This window comes from Zea mays, chromosome 4, assembly GCF_902167145.1.
Source record: "Zea mays cultivar B73 chromosome 4, Zm-B73-REFERENCE-NAM-5.0, whole genome shotgun sequence".
Taxonomy (NCBI): Eukaryota; Viridiplantae; Streptophyta; class Magnoliopsida; order Poales; family Poaceae; genus Zea; species Zea mays.
Window position 1 is genome coordinate 242506569 of NC_050099.1, and position 9039 is coordinate 242515607.

At 36.8% G+C, this 9039-nt stretch overlaps 1 protein-coding gene across 6 annotated transcripts; it reads right to left on the bottom strand.

Moving 5' to 3' along the window:
- Positions 1-2484: 2484 nt before the first annotated feature.
- LOC103628548 (uncharacterized) lies at positions 2485-7015 on the bottom strand. Of its 6 annotated transcripts, none has more exons than XM_020552909.3 (10): positions 6734-7015; positions 5892-6353; positions 5611-5766; positions 4593-4652; positions 4206-4508; positions 3942-4105; positions 3654-3834; positions 3449-3574; positions 2946-3323; positions 2485-2856 (listed from the first exon to the last, which is right to left on the bottom strand). In XM_020552909.3, the coding sequence occupies exons 1-10, from the start codon at positions 6998-7000 to the stop codon at positions 2746-2748; spliced, it is 2208 nt and encodes a 735-aa protein (XP_020408498.1). In that variant the 5' UTR covers positions 7001-7015; the 3' UTR covers positions 2485-2745. The 6 variants fall into 6 exon arrangements, with proteins under 6 accessions (XP_020408498.1, XP_020408496.1, XP_020408497.1 ...); XM_020552907.3 differs by having other exon boundaries at positions 5892-6509; XM_020552908.3 differs by having other exon boundaries at positions 3942-4096; positions 5892-6512.
- Between the last annotated feature and the right edge of the window lie 2024 nt (positions 7016-9039).

The window sequence follows — 9039 nt, forward strand, 5'->3', positions numbered from 1 at the left end:
GTCTACGCAACGTAGCGAGAGCATGAACAAACTCGTGAAGAGCGCTCATGTAGATTCAAACACCCCACTTCATGAGTTTGCTAAGCAAATGTTGAAACTACTGCATAGCAGGAAGATGCAAGAAGGAAAGGAAACACTAGGATGTATGGTATGTAATATTATTTATGCATTATACTATTTAGTAGGCTCGCACGACGTAACTAATTATTTTATATGCAGGGTCAAAAAGAAACCACAACTCTATATATGTTCGAAATTAGGGTTGCAAGGGCATACACCAGAGCTGTGATGAATAGATTCGAGTAGTCAATAAAATACGCTACTGCATATAGGATAACACTTGATCCAGATGGAGGCGCAAATGATTGGTTGGTGCAGCATACATCAAGATCGAAAAGAATCGTGTGGGGGCAACACCAATTCAAAGTGAATGCAGATGTAGAGGCAGGAAAGTTTAAATGTGAATGCAAATAGTGGGAACACACAGGTAAGCAAGAGTTAAGAAATAGCGTTATATTATTTATACGATAATAATTAAAGCTGAATGTGAAATGTTGCACCCTTGTTTAAATGTAGGACTATTTTGTGTGCATCTAATCCGAACATTCATGCACATTCAACTAGATAGGATACCTAAGGAATACATTCTACAGCGTTACACATACTCAGCTAAGCAAGATGTGGAATTTTCAAGAGATGACAGGAAAATGAGTGGAAAAGATGGAGAAACAAAATCATATAGGCAAAAAATGTTGCTTAAAAAGGCAATAAAGGTAGTAAACCAAGCTAGTATGTCAAAGGCAGGGAGTGATAAGGCTTTGGACACAATGGATGAACTGTTGGAGATGCTTGGGCGTTTAGAGCCAGATATAGGATGTGAAAATGCTGGTGGTGCAACTACTGGAGAGGGCAACCATGTGGGTGTTCTTTTATATAAAATTGTTGAAAATTTTATTCAAAACTTAATTATTGTTAAATGTAAAAATTAAACGTTGCAGGGCGAAGAGGATGATGTTGGAAACGCTGGAGATGAACATGTATCGCAATGTGATAACGAGGAGCATGTGGCAGTACATTCACGACAACAGGTAATATTATGGCAAAAAAACAATGTAATTTATGTATAGTGCAAACAAATGGGATGATTTATACATTATTTGTAATATTGACTATAATGCACTAATGAGTAGGATGGAGGCTTAAATATTGATGCACATCATCAATCTGAACTGCAAATGACGCTTGTTGGAAATGATGATTGTGAAGGAACACAATATGGGGAGGTTAGAAAGGTATGAAATCTAAATTTATTAAATTGCAGATATTATGTATATTTAATGGTAGTAACTATTTATAATTTGGCATCATAACATATGTACCTATAAATACTTCTTTGTATGGCATGTAGAGACTGGAATATGATGTAGATGGCATAAGCTTATTGCGTCCAATTAATGCAAGGCCAAAGGGAAGGACAATAAAAACTAGTGAACAAAGAGTTCTAAAACTGGGTGCGAAAGGAGAAAAGAAGAAGACTCGAAAGTGCCAAAAATGTGGCATTGCTGATGGACACAACAGTCGAACCTGCTTGTCTGTAGAGGAAAATAGGGTTAAATTGGCTAGCCTTGCCGATAGAAAAAGAGGACGACCGTCTGGGTCTAGAAACAAAAATTCAACAATGGCCCCACAGTGGAATGAGACATCCACATCAAAAAAACATAAACATACTGATTCTGAAGAACATGGTTCGGATGACGATAATTTGGCAGAATTGTAAAACATTTATACATAAATAATGGATGATATTGAAATGTTATGATCATGATACTATTTGATGATTATGAATATTTACGTTAAAAGCTCACTGTATGGATTATATCTATTAATGCGACGTAATTATTTGTTATGAGCTATGCTACTGATGGGTTTGTTTGGCTATATAATCATATATTCACTGCATCTCATACAGTAATTATGTTGAAAGAATCAAATAACCGGCGAAATGAAGTCAATATGTAGGGGCTGGCGCCAAACAAAAATACTAAATGAATAATCGTAAACATGTTCAGTTATATGCATAAACAACATCAGATTTATGCATAACTGAACAAATATAGGCAGCACATTAACAATGGATAAACAAAGATAGGCGCATTAAGTAAATAAGTACATAAAACAAGGTAAACCTGTTCATTTATATACGTAAACATTATCGGATTTTTTGCATAGTCAATACAAGGAATTATTGAAAATATTGAACAGAACTGATCAAAGATAAGCAGCACAATGAAGCTGGATAAACAGGCGCATAAAGTAAATAAGTATACAAAAAAACATAAACATATTCAGTAATATGCATAAACAGTATCAGGTTTTTGCATAATCAATCCAGAGAATAACTGAAAAGACTGAATAAATGAACTTAGAAAGAAAGCATATAAATGAAGAACATCACTGAATAAGATATAAAAACCATAAGACAAATGATAAAGTGCAGAACTATCATATATAAATATAACCATCTAAAACATATCTGGTACGATGTATATAAGAGTTTGCTAAGAGCTGCATATGGACATAAGTATTATCTGAATCCTAACATAAGCCAACAGACCAATATTTACATGCACACCATTCAGTGACACTACCATAAACTAAGCTAGAACTGAGATAACTTGAAGCCACCAAAAGCCATCAGACCATGTTGTTCATACTAATATTAAGATAGTAAACTATATTAGGCTACTACTGAGAGAACTTGAATCTGTCCAGGTGGGAGACCACGAAGCTGTTTCTATTTAGTCGATGGAATATTAGGTAATGCAGTACAAGAGAGCGAATGTCCTCTGAATAATCCTGCAAACAAATATAAGGAAAGGTGAGTTAGACATAACTGTACATACATTATGTCATAACAACAAAAAAACTATCTATGTATTATGTACCGGATCAATGACTGCATTCATAGCTCCAACCATGTAGTCGTAGTTCTGCATATATCTCATGACAAAGAATCCACAATCATTAGACCCCAATTTCATTGTTGGGCAGTTATTCATGAGTTCAATAGGGTACTTCAAAAAAGCAGGGAGAGCTGATCTTGGTCGAGCATTTTGAATAGCTAGATTGAGCCTACTCATCATTAACCTGGCCCATGAAACCTTCCTATCACCCAAATCCATAGGTATACAATGGTAATTTTTCCAGATAGTCCCACCCATCTCTGGTCCATAAGGGTTGGAATCTAACACATGTATGCGTCCAATCTGAAGATTAACAACATACAATGTCCAATGTCCAGATCGTAGCATGGGTACCATTATCTACATGCACACAAAATGGAAATAACAAATGTTTAATACACTAAGGTTGATATGGATGATTGGATTAAAATTTAAATGCAGCAAAATGAGGAGAGAGTGTGGAGGGTGAAGGAACAGAAATTAACTGATTTGTAGTCATCCAGCTGCTTGAAAGAAGGCAGTGTCTTCAATAGGTAACTCTCCAAAACTGAAGGGTCAAATGGACGAGGAGACTTACTATGTTGCTCCTGCTCCTCAAAGTTCAATATAGCCTAATAGGATAGAGAAGTATTATGTAATTTCCATTAAAGATATGCATTTAAAAAAGAGGTATAAATGTAGAAGTCATACCCCAACATTAACATCTAGAATGAGCTGGTGAGCATTGAGTGGAGGAATATGTTTAGACCAGTCATCACGGACACACTCAATGAAACATTGCATAAACACGTTGTCGAGACATGCGCCATCAGCAAAAGATTGTTGTATGTCACAACAATTGGCGCGATGTTCACCAAAGTCAATTATATTTCTACGTAAGAAAAGATTGAGCATACAACAAATTGCCACGATGTTGTTCAATCAGAATTAAAAAGAATTAAAAAATATGCCAAGTCAAAAGAATTGAAAATTATGTACCTGTCCAATTCAATGAACCTAGAACACAAGTATGCCCGAAGAGCGCGAGCACATTCTAATTCAGATAAGAAGAGACCTGGTGCAGAAACACTCCCAATAGGAGTCTTGTCAAATACTGGTCCAGAATCATTTTCAACTGTGCCACCTACCACTGTCTGACCTTGCTGCACAAAAAATATGAAGTATACGTTAATAAGAATATGTAAACATGAAATGCAAGATATCAAGACAGAAAAGATATATAAGTAAAGCTTAAATACTAACAGTATTTGGTGTAACAGATTCATCGGCCCGAAGAACCTCATCAATCAATTCTCCAAATGTAGCAGCTAGATTGGACTGCTTTGTACCAATAGTATTCAAACATTGCTTGATAGAGGCAAATATTTTGCCAACCTCTAAGTCATAATCAATCAACGTAGCTTGGAACTTCTGGCGTTGATGTACAGGAAGCATCTGAATCTTATTTGCCATCAAGTCTTGCATAAGAGGGAGTTGGATGATTATATTGGGAAGTCGATCATGTTGATTTGGGTCTTCATCAAAAGTTTCTGGCCTCATAGGAAACTGAAGTAAAAAAAGATAATAATGATATGATAAGTATGGTAAAGCAACAGACAAACAAAGATCATAGTGGGTATATGACCTAACCTCAATCTGGCAAGTAGTTGGCGATTTTGAGACGTAACATGTCTCACTGCTGCTACGAAACTGATGAAACAGGATCAAAATTAATAATTATGTATATGGATTGACGCATGGCATGAATTGATATCGTTATATGACTACTAAAATCAAGATGTGTATTCCAACTAAGAAAGAAAAGAAGACCACAAACTATATTTCAAACCATCCAGCCATGAATACTGCAAGTTTCAGCTTCCATATACAAGGATAGCAATCCTGACACCTCTTATCTATCAGGACATTCTAAATGTAATATAGATTTGATAGGGAGCCATATTATAGTAAACGCAAGCAAACATTTCTACATGAATATATAGTTTCAGTGGCTGTTTGCTTGGGATCCCTAGGAAACCTGCCAGGTATATTATAGTGAACGCAAGAAAACATTTCGACATGAATATATACTTTCAGTGGCTGTTTGCTTGGGATCCCTAGGAAACCTGCCAGGCACAGGCAGTGCTCCCAGGCGCACAATTTCATCTGCCTGGGGTCATGATCAATGCCTGGCAGATCCCAATCAAACAGACAAATAGTCCCTCACCACACCCATTTGCAGTACTGTTCATGGCTCGAGTTTGATCAGAATATTTACTTTACAAAGAAAATGCAAGAATGCGCAATAACAGCCAGTAAGATGAGTCAAGCAAATCCATGCAGTAGTACTAGTCTACTAGAGGGTAATTATATAATATCTAAGACAAAGTTAATCATAAATGGTGCTCCCAAAAATTATTACTTTGGATCAACTTGGTAACCCAACCATAGAGTTTTTTTTCAGAAAGGGCTACTTAATGTTTTATAACTTGTACTATGTCAGGTTTGAGTGTAAAGACATAATGCACATTTTGGGTTCAAAGGTACAAGCTAACTAATAGGCTACGAAACTGATGAAACAGAATCAAAATTAATAATTATGTAACTAGTTGTAAATAACATTGTTATAAAGGACAGGAAAAATATGATAGAAGAAATGAAGACTCACAGGGCAAACACCAAATGGTTCACCACCCTGGCGAGGCTTCCGCTTATCGGCCATTGACAACGCCCTTATAATATTCTTATTAAAATATTTTATGCGTGGAGTGCCATTTTTGTTGTTTGGAGCAGCAGCATGATGCAAATGATCCAAATAATACAGCTACATAATATAAATATTTCATGAGTCATATACAAATGAACGTAAACACATAATATGTCTATGTATTTTCAAATTGCAAATGAATAATCTAATAAAAGATTTGACAACTTAATTTTGAAACTTACAAGAACAATGATGGAACAGCCATATATCGTCGCCGACACATTGTTAATGCTCCTGTTGTGCCATCTCTGGGCAGCCTCACATAAGTCACTAAAAATTAGATGGCACCAATCAATTTGAGGGAATCGCTCCATTTCTTCTGTAAGTACAACCTCATTGAAAGAAATAGACCAGCTAGCTGTTGGGAATAGCAGCCGATTGAAGAGAATGAGAAAAAAATATCTGATAGAAAGATCATCATCCTGGCCTAGCCTCAATCTGTCTTGGAGCTTTGAAATAACAAACTCATCCTTGCTAATATTCAATGAGGCCCGAAGTGCTGCCGCAGCGTTCGCTTCATTAATATTAAGGGGCTTTCCACCACCCAAATTTGGAAGACCCAATATCTGATGGACAGTCTGCTTGGTGATTTTGAGTTCTTTGTCTGGACCAATACGAAGAGTCATGTCCCTGGGGTCTAGCTTCTGCATGAGCCAACAGAGAAGTGTTCGACATCCAATTGCATCAATTGTCATGTCAAGAATACTAGAAAATCCTTTTCTGACTATAGCTTGACGTTGCCTTTCATTCAATATCTGAATGGACGCAAGAACATCTCCTGGGTTGCATCTGATGTTGAGCTTCTCAAATGAAAAGGTAGATAGATGGATAAATATGTGAATACTTAAATATCACAATTTATGCTTTCTTATTTATACAAAGTTACTTGTACTATGACTGTTTTGTAATAATGAGCTAAGGTAATGTAGAAAGGTATAAATTTCAGCACATAAGATATGAATTGAGATTAGATGCATGATTAAAATATTGGAAACGATTAATTTCTGCAATGTTGTAAACTCACCTGCGTCTTATTTGGGGCATCCATTGAGATATTGCACTTCTTTTTGGGTGGCTCAAAGTCATCATCATCATCCACATTAGGCATAGCAATGTTTTTAGCAGCAGCTGCAACGCCCGTCTTTCTATGCTGCGGAGGATCACCATCAGACGGCGTATTTGTAGGGTCTGCTATGTCAGTCGAGCGTGGAATGTCAACACTGAAACATTCTTGACTTGACTCAATGATTAAACGCTTCGGATTGGTTGGGGGTCGATCAACCTTCCGCATTGTTGAAACAGCAGCCTGTAAAAGAACAATGTAAAACATATGCGCTTCATTGAGTTAGAACAACATATACACCAATGATTATACGAACTAATTGAAAAAATGTCATTAATTGTGTTTTATGACCCTAACGAAATAAATGTCAACACAGTCAAACATCAAAAAAAATATATCATTGCCTTATAAAAATTGCCATTTACATATATGCAAACCAACAGACTGATAATAGAAACAATATTTACTCAAGAAAATGTATATTTATGCAATATTAGTAGTTAATAAGCATCAACATAAATATGTATATATGACTGAATAAACATGCAAACAAATGTTCAAATATTATTTCTTTTTTCCTTTATTTTTCCCCTTCTTCTAAACTGAGTGTACAGATGGGAATTGACAATTAAGCTACACACTATTACGGTAGAGACATTAGAAAATATGGCGGCGCCGAATGCTATCAAGAAACGAACGAACAGATGTGATGGGGATTGGGGGCAATACAGTAAGTTTAGGAGAAGGGAAAAATAAAGGAAAATGAAATAATAAAAAGAGGTGAGAATACTATTTTAAAGAGTAATAGCACTTGTAAATACTACTATATAGAAGGTCACATTAAAAATACTATAAGGGAGAAACCTGTTAAAACAAGTGTTATAATAGAAAAAAACTCGGTATTTTTTGTAAATGATTCTGTCAGCAAGACCTATGTGAGCAAAAAACAGGTGTTCGCAAAAATTCGCAGCGCCGTAAGCACATATGGCCAAGTCACCCCGAGCTAATCATTTGCTTTCAGCTAGTTTGGATTGGTTTGATTTGTGGATGTTAGCTATGTGCTAAGATCGGTTTATGATTGTTGAGTGATTAGTTTGGTTTGCTAGAACCGCCTCTATGTTGAAAAAATGCAGAAAAGAGGATAAAAAAGGAATTGTATCTTGTTGTTCAGAGCCACTAAAAAGGGCAAACACGTCATTCTCATCCCTGCCTTTTCTTTCTCTGTGGATAGATGGCAGGTTTCTCTCTTTCTCTGTGGTTTATGGTCGATTTAGGGGAGGAAATCCTGCTGGTCCAATTTTTGTTTTGTTGTTGGCAGCGTGGTACTGGGTTGCACAGCTGTGTGAGCCACTAGAAACCCTTACCTCACAACTTGTCCATTTCTGTAGGACTATAGCCTTCAAAAAGGAAAAAAACAAAAGGGAATGGAATCTGCCTGGGCAATGTTATCTAGTCATCTGTTAGTCAAGCTTATTGCTTCCTTGGTGCCAATCGGTTATAAACTACTAATTGCAACTAATCATCTTATCGGTGTCCTCCCCATTATAAGTCTAGGCTAGGTTTGTCACTGCTTCATTCTGAGGCTGGGACTCAATTTGTTCGTACTTTTGTTACTTTATTCTAAAGATATCTATGTTATCATCTTATAGAACCTAGCGCCACTTTTCGTGGCGGCGGTGCTCCTTTAGGTACAGATGTCCCATTTGGACCACCAGGTCCTGACATGCTCCCGACATTTGTTAATTGGAGTACCTATGGAGCTGTGACACCAATACAAGATCAGGGAGAATGTGGTAAGCATGCAATGTCACTACCTATTAGCAATTCGCTACTGTAACTTATATGCATAGTTGCTGAGCGCACACTATTAGACCTGAGCTTGTAATTTGTTCTTTAGGTTCGTGCTGGGCATTTGGTGTCACCGGTCTCATAGAGGCAGCTCACTTCATACGAAACAAGGAGTTAATAAAACTTTCTGAGCAACACCTGATAGATGGAAACAACCTCAGGAACTTTGGATGTAAACATGGATCCAAAGCTCCGAGGCCCTAGACTACATTATGAGAAACGGTGGAATTATCAATGCAGAAAGTTACCCATACAAGGAAGCCCAAGGGCCTGTCCGGTCTATCACGGTACATAATTCAACCTCCCCACCACACTTGTTTCCACATCAAAATATCAACCCCTACTTCATAAAGGTATGTATAATTCACATCATTGCATATATCTTCACCCACATAATTTGAGCATACAATGAGTCCAAA

What these genes read in the sequence shown, in the direction of transcription:
- LOC103628548 (XM_020552906.3), bottom strand. Translation starts at nt 7,000, where the DNA reads ATGCGGAAGGTTGATCGACCCCCAACCAATCCGAAGCGTTTAATCATT. An exon ending in CAACTACTTGCCAGATTGAG is followed by an intron (nt 4,509 to 4,592) that starts GTTAGGTCATAT and finishes TTTTTACTTCAG; the next exon opens with TTTCCTATGAGGCCAGAAAC. An exon ending in AGCTGGATGACTACAAATCA is followed by an intron (nt 3,324 to 3,448) that starts GTTAATTTCTGT and finishes GTGTGCATGTAG; the next exon opens with ATAATGGTACCCATGCTACG.